The sequence below is a fragment of the Diabrotica undecimpunctata genome, chromosome 4 (assembly GCF_040954645.1).
Source record: "Diabrotica undecimpunctata isolate CICGRU chromosome 4, icDiaUnde3, whole genome shotgun sequence".
Classification (NCBI taxonomy): Eukaryota; Metazoa; Arthropoda; class Insecta; order Coleoptera; family Chrysomelidae; genus Diabrotica; species Diabrotica undecimpunctata.
The window spans coordinates 786,874-812,515 of NC_092806.1; the positions used below are offsets into that span (position 1 = coordinate 786,874).

Here is a 25,642-nt window from a genome sequence, read left to right on the forward strand (position 1 = left end):
AATAGGTTTTGCAGACTTAGGATGTAAGTCTATCTTTTACATTATTATATTTCACCGTTACATTACATTACTTAAATGCAATTTACATTAAATTAAAATTCATTAAATCAATTTTTATTTTACTTAGTGTCGGTTTCCGCCGCATCATTTGCTCTCTTTCCGGTCAATAATTTTAATACCTCTAAAATGTTCGAAACACTCCCATACAATCTATTCCTTGAGCACTCTTTTTTCCCGTACCTTGTTAGCCGTCTGTTTAAGACTATTTTTGGCATTTACTAATTGTCTTTCTTTCCCATCCATTTTCAGTCCTTTTTTTTCTGAAATTGTCGCCTATGACGGTGATATCAGCATTATGTCTTGTAGGGTGAAAGAGGCGGCAGAAGTATATTCGCAATTAAAACCACGAGCAAAATAGACCGGATTAATAAATACCCAAAAGACATAAGACATAAGACTTGTTCAGAATTCGATCTTCAACTGAGACTAAGGTTTACTAAGTGCTACGTGTGGCCAGTGCTGCTATATGGCGTAGAGGGCTGGACACTCAAAACGAGGGATATAAACAGTTTAGAAGCTTTCGAAATGTGGCTCTATCGCCGTATCCTAAAAATACCATGGACAGCGAAAATCACAAATATAGATGTCCTTAAAACAATAAACCAAGAACGCCAACTTTTCGAAACCATCAAGAAAAGGAAAACGGCGTATCTAGGTCACATCATGCGAAATGAAAAATACCACTTCCTTCAACTTATAATCGAGGGTAAAATTGAAGGCAAGAGAGGAATGGGACGCAAGAAAATGTCCTGGCTCCGAAACATAAGGCAATGGACAGGGATTAACGACATACAATCTCTGATACATATTGCAAGAAATAGAGAATTAATGGAAAATGTGATCGCTAACATCCATTAGTGGATTTGCATCTGAAGAAGAAGAAAAGACATAAAAGCTAACAGACCACAGCTAAGAGAAATATAGGCACAGTTGAACTAGAGGGCGATATTAAAACTGTAGAAAGTTTCACATATCTGGGAGTTGCATTAAGCAACAATGGAACAGAAGAACCAGAAACTCAACGAAAAATAGTAAAGCGAAACAAAGCTTATTTTTCATTCGCCCATGTGTTCCGCTCCAAAAACTCACACTGGACATCAAAGGCTCTCGTTGACCTTCCGGGTCGAAGCCTCTTTCTTGGTTTCCAGAGCTTGCCTGTTCTCTGTGTCCATTGGCTACGATCCTGTACCATATGGACGGCTTCATATAGAGGAATTTTTCCACCACAGTTCAAGTAATTTAGGTAAGCTTGGTTTACTTTTTTTCATAACCTGTCTTTTATATGAATCTCTTCCAGAATTGACAGGTTTCTATATTCTGTCCTGGACACGTGTATAATTCTTCTATATACCCACATTTCGAAGGCTTCGATCTTATTTCTATTGATTTTTTTTAGAGTGCATGTTTCAGCTGCATATGTAGAAATGGTAAAAATATGGTCGTTGACCAACCTGAACTTAGTATTCCTTGTTATTGTTCGGTCTATTCACTGCCTTCCCTCGCTCAACCATTTCCATCTCTCTCTGTTGTCCCATTCTCCATCGTTTAGGCTTCTCTTACTCATGGCGTCGTCTACTTCGTTCCTCCAGGATTTTCTGGGTCGTCCTCTTTTCCTCCTTCCTATGGGGCTCCATTCGGTTATTCTCTTTATCCATCTGCTGTCGCTAGTTCTTCTTACATGTCCATACCACTTTAGTCTTTTTTGTTCTATATATGTTAGTATGTCTGTTTCTATTGATGTTCTTTGCTTTATTTCGTCATTACTTCTCCTATCCATTCTTGTTACTCTGCAGCATCTTTGCAGGCATTCCATCTCTGTTACTACTATCTTACTGCTGTTTTTCTTGTTTATGATCCAATTTTCAATATGTTTCTTTTCTTAATTACATTGTTTATTGTTTGTTTATTTCCTCCAATATTCATATATTTTTCTGTATTTTCTTCAAGACCCCATTCCTTTAATTCTTCTGATAGGTTTAGCATCATATAATTTAGGGATTCCTAGTAGTGTTCAATGATCACCTGATCATCCATAATGCATAGAATGTATAATATTGAATCTGTTAGTGGTATGCCAATATTTGTACATTTTTTTTTTCATTGCTAAGTGCTGCTTCTAGATATATTTTAAATAGACGAAACACAACAGCCCTGTTTAAGCTCTTTCGTTAGTCTAATTCAGGTGTTATTTGCTTTCTTGTGTTAATTATTGTTGCTGGTACATTGTTTTAACGGTTTCCACTAATTGTATATTTATGATTGCATTTTTCAAAGCTAGGTGGCCATAATTTAGGAAGAGAGACACTGGCATAAGCTTTTTTTAAGTCTATCAATACCAGTGAACTTCTTGGTCAAGTCTCAGGTCTCAGTCAACCTAATTTTCTGATATTTGAGTAATCGAAGAAACATGGTTTATTGTCGATTGTCCGCATGAAAACTACCTGTTGTACAGCTTCCATATCTTGGTTTTTTCGTTGAACTCCATTTGTTATTATTTTCAAGTAAGTATATTCGACTAATAGAACTAACTGCGGTTCCTCTATAACCCTCGGGTTTAGATTATCTCACTTTTTATGAATGGTGCTCATATATGGTTCCATCTACTTCTCTGATGTTTCAGGCTTTTTTATGCGTTCCTGGAAGTGTTGTCGTAGCTGTTACGTAGAAACAATACGATGTTATCCATTTGACTTTAAGACAAAAACATTTAAGTAGTTGGTGCTAGTGTTTAAGAATTAAATAAAGTTAAATTAGAGCAGCATTGCTTCATGATCTTCTTGATCAAATTATAATTTCATGGAGAAACATTCTTAAGGCCCAGATCGACAGGCCTGTAAAACCGTAGTTTTATGGCTCATCGGTAAAGCTCGTCAGTGTATCATTACAATACCGCGGCATAACATACCAACGAGCCTGGCTCGCTCATATTTTTTACTTGGCACGTCATGTAAAACCGCGTTTTATAATGCATTGTAAATAGCTCTGCATGTCAGCACCAACGAGCCTCTAGTAATATCGGCGTTCACCCCCTTTAAAAGAGAGTGTTCTTCTAAAATGATGTATTTTATTACAATTCTGTTCACTATATAAATATGAGCCTACTTCCTCGAGATAATTATGAAAGAAATAACTAAGCGTACCATAACATTAAAATTAGACTTCCTAATTAGCCCATTATAAGCAACAGCTTGTATCGGCATCTTCAAAAGAACTCGTTTGTTTTGTTTACAACTTGAATGTTGGTGTTGGATAAACAATCCCGTGTTTGTTTTGTTTTTCAAAGCAGTACTTCTGTTTGTATTTCGCCAACAGAAATTTATAGGGGTATGCGATTTAAATATATAATAAAGTTCTACTCGAAGTCAAATAAACGGTATTAAAATATGAGTAAGAAGGTGAAGTTAATATCACTAGTTTGAATCCACAAGCCAGGGTAAATATCGGTTTTATTTATGAAGGTATTTTTTAAAATCATTCATAACCGTATTTATCAAAAGCTGCAAATTTGTCTTACGTCTTTCTATTTGTTTAATAGAGAGACGTAAAACAAGAAATAAATAAATACATTTTATTATTGAAAATAAAAAAAGGAGGATTTAAACTATATGGCCTGCAAATAAATGGAAGAGTGCGATATTATGGGGTCTAGAAGTCAATACAAAGAAAACCAAATATTTGTGAATTGTTGTGCAACAAAAAGATCTCATATTAAGTGAAGGAATACGGCAGGTAGAAGAGCCATTGCAATGGTAAACACTATTTTGTGGAACTCTTCCCTCAGCAATGAAAATAAAAATAAGATATATGAGACTATAGTGAAAAGTCTATACTCTATACAGCTTTGGGGTATGGCCACTGAAAGAAAGAACATTGGCAGCGCTGAGAGCAACGAAAATGGATTTTTGGAGCAGAGCGGCAGGAAGATCAAGAAGAAAAAGGAATGACAACAAACGCATTAGAGAGATAATGTGAATCAAACGACCAATCACAGATGATTAGATGATTTTTGGTGTAAATGAATATTAAAGATGAGATGGTAAAGAGTTAAAATGACATTACAGTTTTTAGATAACAAGAATTATTTTTCTATAATTTGTGTGGTTTTAATAAATTAATTCAGGGGTAAGCATTAATCGTAGGCAGTCGCGTACCTTATATTCCTATGATAGTAAGTCTAACCTAGAGAAGTAAGAACTTCACAGAATGTCAAAGGTACCACCAGCGACAGCACGATCGAATTATAATAAAATAATTAAATCCTATAAAAGTAATGAAGTAACGACGCCGCTGGAAATATAGAATTTCCTGACAGATAACAGTGAAAGAATTCGTTTGGGACAATGAGTCATCCTCATCAATTGATAATTGGACTATGGTAAATTAATGAAACACTACATTAAAATAATATCAAGAAACCTATTTTAATTTTTGTCTTAAAAGGAGTAGTTCAGTCCATGACAGAATTCCAGAAATTTACATAAATTCTACCATATAGAAGAATTAGAAACATTTCCGAAAGCTGGAAATGCAATAGTATTTATCAAAATATAGATGAAGCTATGGATATACCCCAAAAATATACAAAAAAGTTTACCACTCCTACTCCGCCTAAAACCCAACTCTGCACTCTGTACCAGTAAAACGCATTTTGATTTTTGTCGACAGGTTACTCTAACCAAAAGATATTAAATTTTTACCATCGAGTTGATACAAATAGTTAAAATTGATTTCACGCACGTACCTGATAAACAAAATCGCCGGTAGCTTCAAGCGTTGTTTTAGTTTTAATACCCAGCAAAAAAGTTCCAGTACTTCCCGTTACCACATGCATTTCTGTAAGAAGCAGGAGGGGAAGACCAAAGAACTGGGGCTTAAGTAGGGCATGTCTCTAATGGGTATTAATATAAGTACGACGCTTATGGAGAATAAATGGAACAAACGAGTAAGTTTACTTTAGTAAAATTAAAGTGTCATTTAAGAGTGTATGCAGATTACATGACGTTCTTGTACTTAAACATCCAACGAATACTGTGTGTTCAACCATGACCATATTTGGAGAATAAACCATTTATAGAAATAAGGAACTATTACAGAGGCACCCAAAACTTCAACGGGAAAAAACCCCTGCAAATAGACAGTCGATATTGTATCTACAACAAACAATTCGAAGAAAAGTGCGTTAATTTTATTTTCAAAAATAAGATACCTATCATACTTTGGACAAGATTTAAGCACACATAAATAGTGACGAAACTTTGGCAAAAAAAAAGAAAAGACAAATTTTGGAAAATTTTGTAAGAATTATACTTTATTTGGGAAAAGCACGATAAAAAGCTGTGTAATCCCTTGTCTATATACGTTAGCGCTCTATTTTAGTCATAATGTCTTCTGAATATTAAATAATAATGGGGACAGTATATATACCTGCCGCACACCTCTTTTTATCTTATGTCGTCTGTTAAATGATCCCAACTCTAATAGCTGTAGTTTGTTCGTAATAGATAGTATTCCAACGTGCTATCAGCCAGTAAAAATTTGTTCAAAACATTTGGCCAAACGTTAATATAAAAATTTTTCTGTCAGTAGATTTATCCTTAAGAAAAATGTATAATTGATATTCAAGATTGATATACTCGTTTTAAAAATCGATAAAAAATGTTTTACGTCGTCAAAAATATTGTTCTGTCAAAATAATTCTTCTAATAGGTGCTAACACGTGCTTATTTGACTTTTACCTGTGTGGAATACGGTTGACAGCTCAATCTGATCCCGTCCTGGCTCAGCTTTTCCCGCAACAACACTTTCAACTGCACTCTCGGTATCTTTACCAACTCGGCCTTTCCTTCTTCGTACTCGTCCAGATATTTAGCCACCTCCTGTCCACTTTCGGCCGAAGAACTGGCCCCAGGACTCGCGTTAATCCTCTGAGTTTCTTTCTCAGATCGTCCGGAAGATGTTCGGGAAGACCTAGCACTCACATTGTCACAAAAACACTCATCGTGAACCGCGACACTTTCCTCCAGGGTAAAATACACCGATGCGGCACCTTCTTCGCGAAGAGTTCTTACTGATTGCAACAACCTGCTGCGGTGCACTTGATTGAACACTCCGATTGCATCGAGATCGGGATCACCGACCTGTTTGCATATTTCTAGATCGTCATAGCCGTTGTCTATGAAACTTTCGGCGTATTGGCCAAGATGAAGAGACCTCAGCCATTCAGCAACGATGTTGCCTGACATCGTCTTTGGCGTGTACATCCGTACTTGCCGCGATACTGACGCGGTCTGATCTGCCGATACAACTCGAGTTAACGGTGTGCGTTTCTTGTGATGTTGAAAACGCCGGTATTTGGCCCTATCACGCGACGTTGCCAGATTTCGCGCGCATCCGAAAACAAACACCATGTCATACACGATAAATACTCTTTCCATTTAATAATTGATATTAAATAATTTTACTTAATATATGTACATAATATAATCTTCTTCTTTATTTCATAGATGAGACACTTATTCCTTGACTCGTAGTAGTAAAAAAGCTAGAAAAGAAATCATTACCCATTTTAAATCCTATAAGAATGTTGACTATACTAATTTTTCTATCTTTTGAAGAGCACGTGATTATTGCATCTGCATGGCGCTTTGACGTAATATGCAATAATTATCTGTGTCATTGTAACTAAGGTATCAATAATTTTCAAGTACCTAATTATAATTGTAAAGATAGTTTTCTGGGGTTTGTAATTGTGTAATGTGTTTTTACTTTGAGAGTGATTCTTTGAAAACTTCGTATACTTTTAAGACACTCTTTCTATATAATTCCATAGATTTTACAAACCTTCATTGATCCTCTTTTACCATACGTCGACAGTTCATATTATGATTTATATATAATGACTTACAGAGGACATGAAAAAATTTATAGAACTTCAGAATTTGGAGATAATATCCTAGAATCGCCAATGTTGGGGGTAGAATTTAAGAAAGGGCAAGACTTGGAAGTACTATATTGCTGTCATTGAAAGAAGTACGAGTGGAAGCAGTTATTAGTAATAAGTCTTAAAAATAGATCTAAAAAAGTCAACAACATAGTCAATACCTATTCAATATTAAAAACAGTATCTCTTTCTCTTCAGTCCTGACCCCCGGAGGGAGTGTAGTGGTTATTGTGATGTCGTGTATTGTCGACCTCCAAAGATCCCTGTCTCTGGTCATTCCTTTTAACTCATGCATAGGTCCTTTGCATATGCTTGTAATTTGATCAATCCATCTTGTTGGGGATTTTCCTCGTGATCTTCGGCCTTGTACCTTTCTTTTAAATATTCATTAGTTAGCTTGTAACAGACGAATTTGCAACCACCTTAGGCTAACTTTTTAAAAACGAAACAGATATTTAAGTATTTCATAATTTTAATCACCACTATCCTTCGATAATATAGATGGGTAAAGTAAATTAAAGATCAACCAAAGATGACAGCAAAGGGAGTAAATATTAAGTTTATAAAGTCTATAGATTGCAAGTTTATATATCTTTAATAATAATATTCATTAAAATACACTGCAAGAAAGTGTAAGTGTAAGAAGAACCTGCCACGTTATGGTTAAACAACGTCATCTGTACTTCATGATCGTGGTTAGAGTACTGACTAGTCAAATGACTCCTAAAACAGATTAATAGTTAGTAGCGATTGGGTTACAGCTTGACATGAATAAATTATTTCTTTTTTCTTATTTATTTCTTATTTCTCATTCGAGAACGATTTCCGAAGTGGAAATTGAAACGTAAATAAACGTACTTTAACCTTTAATTGTGGCTTATTCCCATTTAAATAGTAATTACTTTAAACTGCCTTAAGAAACTAGCTTCAGAACAATATTATAAAAAAAATTGGAAAATGCTGGATGATGATGTTCCCAGCTCAATTTTTAGATTGATTTTTTCAGCTCTTTATTTTTCACCTCTATTCTTACTAGATATAAAAAATAATAGTCATCTTTTTTTCAATCCAACACGTTTCCAGCTCGATTTTTAGTGATTTTTTTAACCTTATGTTTTTCTCTCATGTTCTTCGTCATCATCACTAACTCGACGACCATTTTTGGATCTTGGCTTCTTTCAGAATTCTTCTCTTCCAGAAATTTATATATTCTTTTATGAGATGGGATATTTTCGATATTTTACTACTTTCTTCTTACTGATTTTAATGTTTTTAACTTGATAGTTTTGTTATACATTTTTATCAATCAATATTATTTTATCTGTAATTATTGCGCCTATTATGGTAGTCTATATCAATGAATCGTTGTACTATTATCAATGAATTGTTGTACTAATAATCATGATCTAATATTAATACTTATATGTTTCTAATTTTATATTCAGTTTTTATCAAAAACATAATCACTTTTATTGAACTTCAACAAAAAGTGATTCCTTATATTTCTGACCGTTTTAAACGCTGGCAACATCGCGGGATAGCTAGATTGGCGCATTCGCGACACGATCCGACCCGGAGCCACCCGAAGATCTTGCGAGAAGGGTTGTCGCGGCGATTTTCTTTGGTTTGCGTTTCGCGACTTCGCGATGTCGACGAGACTGCGAGAGCACCTGAGGGAGGTGATAGTGGCACAGCGTTGTCGGATGTACCTAAACCAAACGAGATCTCTGATGATGGTTGTGAAAACGATAAATATTGATGAACTTGAAAGGTCGCGGAAGTTGAAAGAACTCTGTTTTATCGGCGAATGATTAATGGGATTGGGGCGGGGTCTCGAACTGCTTTTTTATATTATTCTTCGCATGTTTAACATGTTAAGTAGGAAGAGGGTTAATGGAAATAAAAACGAATTGGCAAAATGCATTTACTTGTCGCTGCTATCAATGGTGAATAATTGTTATTGTTGTGAACGTAATGTGATTAATGATTCACGTCTTGAGAATGTTAATAAAAATTGCTTGTTACACTTTAATGGCTCTGGTGAAATGTTTGATGGATATACGGGATTTTCTGTTTTTTTTTCGCAATTTTCACGTAAATTACCCTTTGGATGAATCAGATCAAATATAACTGAATATGTTGTGTTGTTTTATTTTTGTGTTGAATAAATCCAATAGCGGTATTTCAAAAATGATCTTTTCCTTCTCTTTCCTATATTTCCGTGAAAACACTCACGATATACAATGCAGCATCTTCAAAGAGCCTCAGGCGCGCTCCTTCATTGGGTCTGTCATTGTTGTCTGGTTGTAGAAGAAGCCGTAGTTCAAATGAAAAACAAAAAAGATACCAATAAGCCTTATTAGTGGGATACAGAGTTGAAACAATTTTCTATCCTGTCCTCGCAAATAGTGGCCGAATGTCTCGAAGATACTTGGAGAAGCACAGGAAGTTGGAAAATATTATAAACCATGAGGAAAGAGAATACCAAAGACATAATATCACCAATAACGGGAGAAACATAAAAACTTTGCAAACGTCCTAATGGAAAACAGAGAAGATTTGAAAACCAATGGAAACATGAATGACCAGATTATAACTCAAGGCTTCCCCTCGGACTAAACCTTAAATAAGTAAAGGGCGTTTATGAATCATTAAAGAACGGGAAAGCATCAGCTACAGGAAATCTATTAAGAGAACTAATAAAAAATGGAACAGATAAGATCTGTTTATTTCTGTTTAATTTACGGCACGTTAATAAAAAAACAGAATTGAAAATATATATAACGAAATGAAGACAGAAGAACAAGCCAGATTTAGAGCGGAATGATCAGCAATTGACCATTTGTCATTTACACTAACACAAATAATAGGAAAAAAATGAGCATATAATCATTACATGTTGATTTAAAAAAAGCGTATGACAGCATCTTTTTAAGTAAATTTTGGGAAACTCGTATAACTTCCGAACATCAATATAGAATTAATTAAAGCATAAAATCACTCTAGAAGAACAGAGAGCCACAAATTAAACTAGGGCAAAACGTAACACAAGAATTTGACATAAGAGGACTAAAACAAGGATATTATCTGACACCAACATTACTTAAAATATACTAGGGAGAGGAGGCGTCGACAAAGAGATAAGAGAGAGTGGCCTGGAAGGTGACAAGTGAAAAAACAGAGATAAATGGAGATCTCTCTCTCTCTCTCTCTCTCTCTCTCTCTCTCTCTCTCTCTCTCTCTCTCTCTCTCTCTCTCTCTCTCTCTCTCTCTCTCTCTCTCTCTCTCTCTCTCTCTCTCTCTGTCTCTCTCTCTCTGTGTCTCTCTCTCTCTCTCTCTCTCTGTCTCTCTCTCTCTCTGTCTCTCTCTCTCTCTCTCTCTCTCTCTCTCTCTCTCTCTCTCTCTCTCTCTCTGTCTCTCTCTCTCTCTCTGTCTCTCTCTCTCTCTCTGTCTCTCTCTCTCTGTCTCTCTCTCTCTCCATCGCTCTTGTTGTTTCCCCACATGACTGAGGATCGTGATTTCTTCCAATTTCCCTTGTCTGCTGGTAAAATTACAACACCAGCAGACAAGAGAAACGCCACCGTCGTAATGAAGACAACCGACTACAAAACGAAAATACAAAATCTTCTAGATCCTGCGGTATATAAGAAACTTAAAAAAGATCCCACAGCAGTCATCCTACGGAAAATCAGTAGACTTATAAAATCTTCGTCCATACCAGAGGACATAAAGCCAAGAATATGCAACAGCGAAGCAGTCCCATCACGATTGTATGGCTTGCCGAAGATCCACAAAGACAATGTACCTCTACGCCCTATTGTGGGCTCCATAGGATCTCCGTCTTACAGCCTTGCTAAACATCTGGCCGGTATTTTACAACCACATATAGGAAAAAACGATGCCTTTGTAAAAGACTCCGCCCATTTCATTGAGAAAATCAAAGGGATAACTTTACAGGAATCTGGCATTCTTGTTAGCTTTGATGTTGTTTCCCTATTTACAAGAGTTCCCCTAGAAGACGTTCTGAATTTAATTGAGGGACTAGTTTCCAAGGATATGGTGGAATTATACCGTATTTGCCTCACTACCACCTACTTTTTATGGGAAGACCAGATTTATGAACAGATAAATGGAGTAGCAATGGGAAGCCCACTAAGCCCGGTCGTAGCCAACCTTTTCATGGAGCATTTAGAGAAGAGGGTAATGGACTCAGCATACAGGCCAAGAGTATGGTTTAGATACGTCGATGACACTTTTGTGATTTGGGGTCACGAAGTAAAAAAACTGAACCATTTCCTGTCCTATATAAACACACTACATCGAAATATTCAATTTACCATGGAAACAGAAAAAGATCAACAACTAGCGTTCCTAGATGTATTAGTAAATCGAAAAGAAGGTTACTTAGGACACAAAGTGTATCGAAAACCTACACACACGGACAGATACTTAAACAGGAACTCAAATCATCATCCAAACCAAAAACAAGGTATCATCAAAACTCTGGCGGAGAGGGCGAAGAGAATTTGTGAACCACAGCATCTGCAAAGTGAACTTCTTCATATTGAAAAAGCGCTCACCTCCAATGGTTATACCAGAAGAGAAATACATAAAGCGATGAACAACATCTCTAGAAGAAAGGACGAAGAAACAGAATGTAAAGGCAAAGCGTTCTTGCCCTACCTATCGGGGGTAACGGACAGAATTTTGCAAATACTTAAGAAAGCCAACGTAAAGACCATTTTCAAGCCTACAAAGGACTATTTAAGATCGGTGAAAGACAAACGCGACCCATTAGCAACGGCCGGAGTATATCGAATACGATGCACATGTGGAATGGTATATGTGGGAACCACGAAAAGACACACAAACACAAGGATAAATGAACATAAAAGCCATTGTCGTTTAGGACATATCGACAAATCTGCCGTTGCCGAACACGCTTTTGGAAGCGGAGAACATCGAATACTGTTTGAAGAAACGCAGATGCTGGACAAAACTTCACAGTACTACCCACGGTTGTATCGGGAAGCGGTGGAAATATATAAGCACCCAAATAATTTTAATTGGATAGAAGAGGGACTGAAAATTAACAAGACATGGATACCAATATTAAAATCCACAAACACCCTCCCCGCCAAACACGAAGAAAGAAAAGCTGCTACAAACAACGACACGCCCCCTCAAGCCGAAACTAGTGGAGGGGAGGCGAGTAGGAAATATAAATATTTCCTCCGTAGTACAACGCAGCGTTATTTTCAGGTTACGAGCGAAGAGTAACATCTCCAGAAGATGCCAACCCCTAGTGTTGGCGAAACGTCGAGAACTAACCTCAGAAGACAACGGCCTGACAGCCCGAACAAACAGTTTAACAAGTTAGATGATGGCCGTGAAAGCCTAACGCAGTTTATCAAATTAATAGTAGTTATAAAAAAAAAAGAAAATTATTGAGTCAGTTAATAAACTGCTATACTCTTTTTCGTAATAGTTTTTTTATTTGTTGGCAGATATAAGATACTACACCCTAAAGTTCGTTTGTTAAGCTAAAGTAAGCATAGAATGTTACTATAATAACATTATAGGTAAAATAAAATGAAGGACAAGACAACAAAGACTGATGCATTCCGAAACATAGCGAATTACACTTCCTTTCACCATATTTGACACTGTAACTTGTTACAACTTCTTTTGCCGAAGGCACTTTCAGATATTTTTCTATAGAGGGGGAAGTAACATACTATGAAGCATTTACTATAGACCTTAACACTTTATTCTGGAAGCGTTGAAGGATTGCAACATTAGAATTGCTAACGGTGTCCCATAGCTAAATACCATATATATCCATATGGGCTTGAGGATCGCTTGGTATGTAAGCAGTTTATTATTCAATGTTAATTTGGAGTTTAGACCAACCAACCAGTACATATTTTTAAATTTAATGACTAGTTGTTTTCTTTTGGTAAAGATGTGCTTCTGTCAGGTTAGTCGTTTCTCAAGATAGGTACCTAAGTATTTTGTGTCGTTTGCGTTACTTAATTGCTTGCCATTGAGTGTGACTCGAGGGCATTCACCTAGTTTCATTATGAAGGTTAGATGTGTTGACTTGGTTTCATTTACTGTAATTCGTCATTTTTAGCCAAGTTTCTATTTTATTTAGTTTTTTTTTGTAAATTTTCTGATGCTTTTTTGGGATTAGAGTCCATGGGCAGTATTACGGTGTCGTCTGAAAAAGTAGCAACTTCTGTGTTACTGCTGGATGGGAGGTGCAGTGAACATCAGGAATAAAATAGGTCCTAGTACGCTTCCTTGTGGAACACCTGCTTTAATAGGGTGGAACTGAGTGTATTCATCGTGCTGCTTTAGCAGAAAGTATCTATCTAATAGGATCTTAGGAGTGAAAAGAAAGATATGGAAATTATTTCTTTATTTTATAAAGTAGGCCTTTATGCCAAACCTTTACTGACTTCTAGAAAAGCTGCTGAGAGGTAGAATATACTTTCCAGCGCGTAGAAGATTTTTTACTATTCTGTGCACCTGGTCGATTGTCAAATGCTTTTACAATGTGAATTGTAAACATTGATTATATTAATGTATTTAGAATTTGCCATATTTGTAATTAAGTGAGCTTTTGGAGTTAAAATAAAGTTTTTTAACCACATCTGCTTCATTTAATCTCTGAACTAACACAAAAACGTAACAATATTTTATTTTCCCAGATGTTATCTTCTAGTTGGTCTGCTATAAACCTAAAATATGTTTCTTGATGAAGTCTTTATGGTAATTCCTTGGAAACATTTTTAACTTAGTGATAGGGATATTTTCAATTGTTACAGTTTTGTTCGCAAGTAGATCCTCTGCTTAATTAGCTTGATTTTAGTGATTCCAAAATCTCCATTGCTGTTCCTATAAATACGCTACAGTTCTGAGGATAGTTAATTTGAAATTTGTCAGGTCCATAGTGCAGATTTTATAGAAATTAATAATATAATGTAAACTTACGGATATTATTGTATCCATTGTTTAATAATTGTTATACCTAAATGATTTTGAACTGAATACATAAATAAATAAAAAAAGCGGATATTCCAATTTTTAAACACTTCCTACATTTCCCACTTCCTTTAAAACAAATCTAAACTTGGTGACAATTTCATCTTTAACAAAAACTCTCTTTTACGCTGCTAGGGAAGTTTCGTATCATGTTTCGGCAGCAAATCAAACTGCCGTACTTTATATCAAACAAAATAAAAACGGAGTCAGAGTCAGTAACTCCATTGCCTCTGCCCCATCAGCCCTCTTAGGAGTTCTTTCGAACTTCTGGTCACGTTTCGATAGTAAAGAGAACTTCAGGTGAAAAATAAAATATGACGGACGAAGGAAAAGTTGTGTAAAGTGCTTCGACAACACCAAGTCCGTCCAGACGCATAGGCGGAGATCTAGTAAGGTAGGAGATGGATTTTAATTTATATATTATTTTTCTTTGAGAAAAACAATTTACTACTTATTGTTCTTTTCATTAGTAATAAAAATATCCAGAAATTCACTTCTCTTCACTAAAATTAATCATTCATGGATCAATGATTTCCAAAATTATTCTCATCATTTTTTTTGGCTTTCATACTTAATATTTTTAACTTAATAACAATTTTTCATAGATATCTGCTTAAGAAGCAACTAATATCTATTCTGTGTGTATTTTCCTCCATCTTGAATGCTGCGTTATGTTCCTATGTATTGCACAAATACGGAGGGAAAGAGTCCAAACAAATTGGCTAAAGCATTTTAGGAGATTTTTCTGGTAAGAAAAATATCTAGATTCAAGAAATTAATCATACCAGAATAAGAATATGGTCTACGCAGTATAAAAGAACAGTATTTCAGAAACCTGAACTCTCTCTACCTTTTTTATTCATGCTTGAGTAAATGAAAAGCAAAATAAAGTTAAATTTTCAACTTGAGAGCAGATAAAATTGTAAGTTTTTAGAGATGCGATCCTACAAAAATCTCTGTTATGTCTTTGAATGAAACCAAGTCCTTTCATAGCTTTTGCAAATCAAAAGACAAATTTCTGTGAAAAACCATACTTAGATCTCTTACATTATTGAATCTCCCGATCAAAATATTCTCTAAATTATAATTAAACACCATACACTCAGGAGATCTATAAAAGTGGATCACCCGATATTTAAATATATTCTGATAAATAAACTCTAAAAATTCTTCAACTTCTTCATAACAATCCAACACTGTTTTATTTTAATTAGAAAAACAAAAAAATATATATTGGAAGTGAATTGGAAAAAATTATTATTCAATCATAAACAAACAAAGTTAGGTTAGAATCGACGAGTGAGATTGTCCGATACTGATTATTGGATTACCGCAAGGCGGAGATAATCATCCAAAAAAGATGTATTTGGTGACTTTTCTAGTAACTGTCTTGGTGTCAATCTGTCTTTTTAGTTTACTCCTCCTGGTTAAAAAACAATCCATAGCCATTATAATGTATTATCTAACCTTACAGGCCATAGTAAGCCTTGTACTAATTCGATAGCATTAAAATCTGGATGATACGGTGGCAATCTAAGCACTTCGTATCCATGTTTACGTATCAATTCATCTACAATATATCTATTTATTTGTCGATTCATCACCATCATTCTGGCTTTACAACCCTGCCTGAGTCCTAGCCTCCTCAAGAATTTCTCTCCAGTCGTCACTATCCATCACCTTTCTCCGCCAAGTACGTATTCTAATATTTCTCATGTCTTCATCGATGTTATCAAGGAACCTTGTTCTGGGTCTTCCTCTTCTTCTCTAACGTTCTTTGAACATATCTTAATACGTTTTACGATATCATGTTCCTGGTACATTCTATAAAGTTTGAAGTCGTATCGTCTTCTTCACACTCCATTGTCATTCACTGCTCCATAGATTCGCGTTAGTACTTTTCTTTAGAAACATCATAACATGTTTTCATTACTTTTTGTTAGAGTCAGGTCTCTGAACCATATGTAAGGATTGGACGTATTATTGTTTTGTAGAGTTTTATTTTTGTATTTCTCGATATAATTGTAAATTTAAGGAGGAGATTGAGCCCAAAATAGCATCTGTTGGCCGTGCAAATTCTACGGTTTGTCTCTGCGGTAGTATTCTTTTCAGTTTTAAGGAGCGCTCCCAGGTATACAAATTCGTTCACTGCTTCGATGACGTCCGTCGTTTTCTATAACTAGTGGTTGTAGGATTAGTGGTTGCGTACTTATTTTCGTGCGTTGCGTACTTATATACTTCGTTTTGTTGGTGTTTATTATTAAACCCATTTTGGTAGTTGATTCTTTTAATGTTACATACGCGTCTCGTACAATGTTTTCCGTTCTCCCAACAATATTAATATTATCAGTATAGGCGAGGATTTGCACCAATTTATTATGAACCACTGGTTGTGATTTGTGACATACGCTAAATTACTTGTCGATTCATCTCGGCCAATTGTAATAATTCTGGTTTTAACTGATGTTCATCAAAATTAACATTGTATTTCTTCAACCAATCTATAATGTCTGCTTTTAATCAGTTAGCGGAACCTTGGTTATTTATAATTTCACTATGATAGGTGTGTTGTCTTGACAATTAAATTTGGGTGTTCTAAATTAGGAAATAGTTGTGTACTTATCCATTTAGTAAATGTTGTACTATCAATTTTGCTGTGATAATCTGCAGTCAAAGATTTCAAACAAAATAACACCTGGCGTCTGAAATAAAACCTTTTGCTGAACCGGCACGAACCACAATAGATTTTTCCAACATAACGACCTGGTTTACGCACAATTCTGCTGTTGTTCTCCTGTCACGACATTTTCTAGCTTATAATAAATTGACAGCCAAAAGTAAACAAACTGGAAACGTCATAAATTGTACATAAAATCTGAAAACGTTCCCAAGCGTCTTTTTTGTACCTATCTCTTTTCGATGTACTGAGTCTCGAGCGTTCAAAAAAATAACATGTGTATTTATTTAACAACAGGCGGTAGCGGGTTGTGTTTTTAGTTTCATGCGTGAAAGACAATGATGCTAGATCAAAAATATGTGTTACATCTCGAAAGGTATTCATGACGCACTAGTAAAGAAAGAAAAATAAGAGTTACACAACGCGCTATGGAAAGATCAATATTAGGTATAACCATCAGAGATAAAGTACCTAGAAACCTAGAAATAAGAAGAAGAACGGGAGTCACAGATGCAGTTAAAAAAATAGCCATGGCTAAATGGGCTTGGGCCGGACATGTTGCCAGATTAACGGATGATAGATGGACCAGAAAGATTCTAGAATGGCGACCGAGGCAAGAGGCATATTGAAGCAGAAGACGACCACCGACTAGATGGACGGATGATATCAAGCGCATCACCACAAACTGGATGCAAGAAGCTCAAGATAGAAATAGGTGGAAAATTTTACGGGAGCCCTACGTTCAGCAGTGGACAAATATAGGCTAATTGATGGTAAAGAACCATGGACTCAACTGTATGTATTATTGAACTGTATGGTTATCTCTTTACGCACTTTGTTATAGATAGGAGGATAGAAAGTCAAATGTTGACACAAGACAATATCGTCTTTAGTATTTAACGAAAAAAAAAACATGAAAAGAGGAATTTTAAAAAAATAAAAATTGAAATATAAGGAAATAGCAGCAAAAAACATAGCAACAATGATGAATATGACAAAACATAAAAAACTTGGAACTCCTCGCAACTAAATAGTTTTTACAATGTTATTAAACATTAACATCTAGGTTTAATATATATACATAATATATATATATATATATATATATATATATATATATATATATATATATATATATATATATATATTTGTTTTTCAAAGCCTGGTCTATTTTAGATAAAGTATTCAAAAGGCAATTTCTCAGCAATGTGTAAAAAGCCGGGATACGCCAATGATTCGAGGCGGAAGGGGAACAAAAAGTGGTTCCCGAGGGCTATACCTCGAGGGGCAAACCGTGTCCCGACCTGCAGATTGAACCCATGTCCTCCGAGGGTGAGGCACATCTCTCGGCTTTTATTGCCGCTGTTAAAGGAGTTTTACGGGTGAATTAAATGATATTTTGGTTCGTGTGCTTTTATATGAATGAAATGTGACGAAATATTACTGGCATATATCCTGTAAACCTAGTATAATACCGTGTAAGGTTGCCTGAAGGTTTGATAAGAAAATCTACTATAATAGAAGTGTTAGCTAGCCGTCCTCTGGAAAATAAATGTGACATAAAACGTATTTGGACATATACAAGAAAATACCTACAGTATAATAGACTTACTAGAACAATATAACAAATATATTGATCGTTGGAAGTTGCAGAAGGGAACTTATAAAATTTAATACGGGGACTGAATTATATTTTTTAACTGGGATAGACTAGAATGATATTTTATATGGGCGAGAGTACCAGAATATCTCATGGAACAAATACGGCAACAGGCATTTTATTTTCACAATTATGACATTTAATTAAAACGAAAAATAACATTGTTGAGTAAAAATGATATTACCTGTTAACGCGTTAAATGCTACACTATTTTTCCACAAACTTGAATTGTCCGGAGAGAAGACCAAGATGATGGGTACAATTCAGAAATGATTTCTCACTTTGTAAATATAATAACGATTTGTAGGAGTATAACTGGTTTAAAGCCATGAAATGACTGTCTGTAAATAACTAATTGGTCCACTGAAGATCTTATTATCCTTCTGTATATCATTCTAATTATCCAATTTTGTATAACATTTAGATTTTTAAGGTGTGTTGCGAAGATATTTGAATTTTGGGAGTAAACCTCTTATTTTTTGGACTACATATTTGATATGATGATCCCATTTTACGTGTCTCTCTATTATAATATCAAGATACTTAATGTTTTCTGCTTCTGGAAGTGTTGTATCGTTGTCAATTTCAAGTTGGTTGAAGTTTGGTAACCCAGTGGTGTATGCCGAAAATGGTAAGTTTAGTTGTTTCAATATTTAATGTTAACTGGTTATGTTGAAACTATTTTTGTAGTTTTACAAAGTCCATTTCGACATTTTCCTTTAACTTTTTCCAATAATTATTGCTATAAAAAATGGCTGTATCGTCAACGAAAATTATGATCTAGCCTGAAGTGTGTAATGTAAGTAAGGAGTTTATATAAATAGTAAATAAAGAACTATTACGACGAATGAACAAAGAACAGGAAATAATGCAAACTGTGAAAAAGAGAAAATTATAGTACTTTGGTCATACAAGAGAGGAACCAGATATGCACTGCTGCGACCAATATTAGAAGATAGTGGGCAAGCGCAATATTGGAAGTAGAAGAATTTCTTGGCGTACAAGTTTAATAGAGTGGTTTAGTGAAGTCCACTAAATTATTCAGGACAGCTGTGAATAAAGTTAGAATCGTCATAATGTTTTCCAACCTCTGATAGAAGGAGAAATTTTAAGATGAAGAAGACTGATCTCTCTGATTAGTTTATAGTAAGAAAAATATTCTTAAAGGGGTTTTCTTAAAAATATTTCTGATTAAAGTATTTACTTTTAATTGCTAAAATTTTGATAACATTCCTTATGTTTTTCTATACCTTATAAGTAGCTTTATATCGTATTTTTAACATTGACTAATAATAAACTTAAAAAAAACAAAGTCCTGCTCAATTAAAACACTCATATGCTATTCAAACAACGTGTCTTTGTCAATCACTAGTTATTCACTGATTTTATCGGGATACGCCACCACTCGAATACGTATTTTGATGGTCTCTTAATCGGCAGAAAAGAATGAAAATGTCGTTTGGAAGTACCGGCAACATTTGTCTTTTACTCGTCGTCGAAGCTAGCGCAACCAGTGACGGCGATTTTAGTCTTTTATAAATCGACCAAATGTTTTTAACTCTAATTGATTAACATAAAGTTAGGTTGCAACAATATTATGTGGTGGAGACGTTCGAAAGGCGTTTAACTGAGAAAATCAAACGAAGAAATTGATAATTTGTTCTAATATGTTCTAATATGAGGTCTAATATCGAGGAAGTTTAAACAGCACATGAATAGGGAAGGAATGGAAGAATAAATAAATGGAGAAAAGATGTGAAAAAATCAAAAATTAGACATTATAAATATAAGATGACAAATAAAAAGGGATGAAGAAAAAAAGTTTACCAAGCCATTGGCTTTCAGAAATAAGATTGTATCCAAATTGTAAGCTTACTCCCTCTAAAGGGCGATCCACTCATCCTAGATATATCTTCGCTATCAACAGAATTGAGCTCTGTGGTCACTTTGTCCGTGTTATTGAACCGTAGATATGCTGGTATGCTGGAGTATTTTTCAATAATGTTTGTAAGCCTCTAGACGTCGTGAGAAGTATCACTTTTTACAGGATCTAATAGATATTTTTACTAAAACTAATCTGTTTAATTTGCTTAAAACTAAGGTACTACCTGGTTACTTCCATTAGATATTGTCTCCTTATTTTTATTAAGTTTAATTTTATTTAGTCTATATTTGTTTGGTTAATCTATTGACTACCGTAAAATTAGGTTTGTTATGTGTAAATGATTGGTCTGTGAGCACAATACGGTCTCAGGAGAGCTTATAATTGTCATTATCAAGTAAGCTGTCATCTACTGTAAAAATTGCAGTTTTAAAGCAGAAGGAGGCTATTTTATTTACATCTGGTTTTAGCTTTGATAGAAGATTTGTTTCTTGAAAATAGATTTTAGAAACAAAACCGCCAACGATAGACGAGGATCAAGGTGGAATCAAGATTAACTAAACCAGCATATACAACATCAGGTACGCTGATAATACCGTTCTAATAGCGAGCAAAGCACAAGAACTACAAAATATAATAAATGCTGTAGTTAGTCACAGCGAAATGTTCGGTTTAGATCTAAATGTTTCCAAAACTAAAATTCTAGTATTTTCAAAGATACCAACAAACGTAGATTTGTATGAAAAGGGACAAATAATAGAACAGGTAACTCCCATAAAATATTTGGAAGCAAATATCAACAGCCAGTGTAACCCAAAAAAGAAATCCTAACAAGAATTGAACAAGCGAGGAAAACACTCACGAGCATGAAAACATATTTTCAAGATCAGACCTACGTTTTCTCTGTTTTGTTGTATAGCTGTGAAAGTTGCACAATGGATTCTGAAACAGAAAAAAATATAGATGTTGTTGAAATGTATACATACAGACAAATGCTGAGAATTCCATAAACCTTCGAAAGCCGACGGCGCAATAAGAAGAAAAACGGTAAAAGAGAGAAAAGGCAACCAAACTGCAGAAAAATACCAAGGCCCCTGGATGTGGTGGAATACTCGCAGAGTTATTCAAGTCGGAAGAAAGGGAAATAAAGGAAATAATATTATGAGATCGTACACAGAATATGAAGATAAGAGATGCCAAAATGGTGGAGTAAGGGTATCATGGGCCCAATCCAATAAAAACAGCGTCAAACTCCTCTGTCAAAACCATAGAAGAATCTTTTTGCTGTATTGTGGATATAAAATATTTATTAGTATACCTAAGACCTATAGACGCAGAGAAGATCATCGGAGAATATCACTAAAGGAAGATCAACCATCGATCAACTATTTACGAGTAATCAAGTTTCAAGCAAAGCTTGAGAACATGACATACATTTATACAAAATTTTAAGTGAATTCGAAACACCTTCCAAACTAGTTGGGCTTATCCAAATGACGATGGCAGACACAGTGACTCAGGTACAGATCAAACGTGTGATAACAGATCCATTTAAAATAACACAAGGATTAAATCTAGACGATGTGCTGGTACTAATACTGTTTAATTTAGCATTTAGCATTTGAATACGTACGAATAGTACGAATTAAAAAAGAGACATCTAAAGAAATGGAAATAAAGAGAGGAGTCAGGCAAGGCTGCATACTATCACCTCTATTATTTAACGCTTATTCTGAAGAGGTAATTCGAGAAACTCTGGAAGATGAAACAGTCGGCATAAAAGTAAATGGAGTCTTAGTTAACAACATCAGATATGCAGATGATACAGTAATAATAGCCGATAGTGTACAAGACCTGGAAAGACTCATAAGTAAAATGGTAATGTGTAGTAGGGAGTACGGACTCTCGCTCAATATCAAAAAGACGAAGTTTATGAAAATTTGTAAAAACAACCATAATACTAACGAAATCTTGACAGTAGAAGGCCAGCAGATCGAAAGAGTACAAAAGTACACTTACCTAGGAACACTTATAACAGAATATAATGACTACACTCCAGAAATCAAAGTCAGAATCGAAAAAGCCCGTTCTAATTTTATGAAAATGAAAAAGGTTCCATGTGGCAAAGATTTAACATTAGCTCTTAAAGTACGCCTAACAAAATGTTACGTATACAGTGTACTATACTATGGAGTGGAATCATTGACGTTAAATCTAGACACAATGAGACGACTTAACGCCTTTGAAATGTGTACCTATAGAAGAATTATGAGGGTTTCGTGGGTAGATAGAGTTACGAACAATGAAGTACTGAGAAGAATAGGTAAAGAGAAGGAAGTTGAACTTACAATTAAAGAAAGAAAGCTACAGTATCTTGGACATGTGATGCGGGGCGAGAAGTATGGCATCCTGCAACTCATAATGCAAGCAAAGATAGATGGCAGAAGAAGCATCGGAAGAAGACGAATTTCATGGCTCAAGAACCTGACAGAATGGTTTGGATGCAGCTCAAAACAACTATTTAGAGCTACTGCCTCAAAAATTAAAATAGCTATGATGATTGCTAACCTCCGTAGCGGAGATTTCACCTGAAGAAGATTGGAATACGTATATAAGCAGAACAATAGCAACAGACGAGAAGGCATATATGAAACTTAAATCACATTTTAAACAAATAGGTCAGTCAATCCACACAAAAATGACTAAAATCCTAGTATAATGCCGATCGAAGATAGTAACACGACCCTACCTGACAGCGAGAAAACGATGGGGGATGATGTGGATGAGGACTCTAGAAATAGATAGGACAATTAAGATGGCTTGCTCATATAAAGAGAACGAAAGAAAAAGTACGTCTCGAAGAATTAGAACATTAAAGGTGAAGAGATACGTGAAAAAACTATATATTCACTTATCGCAGAAAGGTCATCTCTGTTTAAGTTATTTGAATAATAAAATTCAAAGTGTGTATTTGTATTACGGACACAATACATTTGTATTTTTAATAACTTGATACAAAATAATTGCTATGTTTAGAATAAAAATTTGAACAATTGCACAATGATATGCAGAGGTGTAGTATCAATAATTGGACACCTAGAACAGAAAGAAACAAGAACTGTATATCTGCTCGACCAATAAGAAAATAAAAAAATACAAACAAAATCACTTAAATAAACAGATACAAATACAAAAAACCGAAAGGGAGAATAAGTATAGGGCGCCTCTTAAAAAGATCAGAATTCGGATCGAAGTTTGATATAGGCCGAAACAGGCAACTAATGTCTAATCCATGAAATGAAAAACATCATAAAAATTAAAGTCTAATCGATAAATTTGTCCTACTGCCCTTTCAAACCTTTTAGTCGAATATTTGTTAGCCATCTGCGACCTTATAACTTATGAACGTCTATGAACCGCATCAGAATGTGCTATAAGAATTACCGAATGGTCGGAGAGAGAAGAGATCGAGGGACTGTCACCGCTTAGACGAACTTCACATAAATCTTGATCTGAAAATTTTCGAAGACGCTTCATCACGTGTGCTTTTTGACGTCACCAAGAGGATCAAATGTTCACTTGATGCATGAACGACGTAAGCGAGAATAACGAATATAATTTTCGAAGAGACAGATATAGGTTAGTGCTTTAAGAATGTACCGAGGTAAGGTAAAAATTTATTACACATAATATAACAATATTATATTTCCATCAGTTTGTCATATTTCGCTGGTGAGGTGACTATGAATAGTAGAACTCTAAAAACGCGACAAACAGTTTAAAATTGTCAATAAAATGTTGTCAATAACAGTACTTGTAATTGTATGACACAGAAAACTATAACCCTTAATAAAGCGCCAGTGAAAAGAATTACCCTTTGACGAATATTAGTAAAATTAATGATTTTTTTTGGCGTGTCAACGAAAATTGTTATTGAACTAAAAAAATTCCGGCGAAAAAAAATTCTTTTCTACGAGTAAAAACGAATTTAATCACTTCTAATACTATTTCATTGAATAACTGTAATTCCTAGTGAAACGAGGCGAAAAAATAACTCTGAATTAGTGACAACGAAAAAAGATGTTTCTATTTATTTCACCATGAAAACTTAACAATTCATCTCAAACTGTTACGAGCCGATATATGTGAAAACACCACATGGTTCATCGGTCTGACATCCAATAACGCTATTCAGAAAACTAACCCTAAGGCAAAGTCAGAGCCGACTGGAAAAGTACCAAGATGCTGCCAAAAATACATGTGTCCTTATTATATCCCTCATTAAATTAAGGAACAAAGATCTGATACTTTAATATTTTCGGTCAGAAAAAGGTGTAAAACTATATCTAAAAATCTATACGAAGCAACATTTGAAGCAGTATTTACCAATACCAAATCAAATTTGGAAAATGATTTGGTATTTACCAATACCAAATCATTTTCTGCCAAAAATAGACGTTTTAAATGTAAAGGTGACTTGTTACATTCTGCCAAAAGGGCTGGTGTGGAAGTAGATTTGGGAGCTCCTAGGACTAACCTTAAAGCTTTGTATTGTATTCGATCCAATTTAATCAAACAAGATTTTGTCGCTGATCCATAGAAAAAGCTTCCATAGTCCAAAATTCATCTGATATATGCTCTGTAAAATAATATTTTCGGGTCTGCTCCCCAATCTTAAGGATATTAAGGCTTTTTTCACATTTGGTAACGCAATTATTAATAAATATGCTTAAAGACAATTTAATATCTCCCTCTTTATTAAATATTTTTCATTTTAACTTTGCAAAGAGTACTCTAGATCCTAAATTAAACTTTCAAGGTTAATTTTTTAAATGTTTTTTTATTTTTTCCCTTTATATTTACATTATCATTTAGAAGTAAACTAATTTTATTAATTTGGTTACCATATTGATTTTGCTTAGTTTGTTTAACAATATCTTTTGTTTTTAATTGTATGAATGTATATCTCAACACACATATCTTGCATAATAGTAATAAAAAGGTGAAGATTAAACCTAATTAAAATAATTTATTCTCTGAAAACGTAAACAAATTTTAGTTTAATAAATAAATTTGATTGCTGCTCTTGTTTTTCTGTCCTATTATCCGCTTTTTGTATAATCATCAATGATTCAATTAAAAAATTTTAGTAAAATAGCACAACTTCAATTTTTTTATTTTTACCGATTCTGTTATAGTTTCATTTAGTTTTTAATTCACTACAAAACTTCAGTATAAAAATTTCCCTAATCTCTCACAACGAAATAATGCAGATAATCTATCGACCTAATGTGCCACACCGCCAGAAAAATTCAAAATATCCAACAAATGGAAAACTCTGGACTTCTCCACGGAAGGGTTCTGTTACGCTGT

The 25,642-nt window shown here is 34.6% G+C and overlaps 1 protein-coding gene across 1 annotated transcript; it reads right to left on the reverse strand.

Moving 5' to 3' along the window:
* Nucleotides 1–5,775: 5,775 nt before the first annotated feature.
* On the reverse strand, nt 5,776–6,364 carry LOC140438060 (sterile alpha motif domain-containing protein 5-like). Its single transcript, XM_072527771.1, has one exon. It carries the CDS (start codon nt 6,318–6,320, stop codon nt 5,781–5,783), a length of 540 nt encoding a protein of 179 aa, XP_072383872.1. The 5' UTR covers nt 6,321–6,364; the 3' UTR covers nt 5,776–5,780.
* Between the last annotated feature and the right edge of the window lie 19,278 nt (nt 6,365–25,642).

Coding starts and splice junctions, on each gene's coding strand:
- LOC140438060 (XM_072527771.1), bottom strand. CDS start 6,320: ATGTACACGCCAAAGACGATGTCAGGCAACATCGTTGCTGAATGGCTG.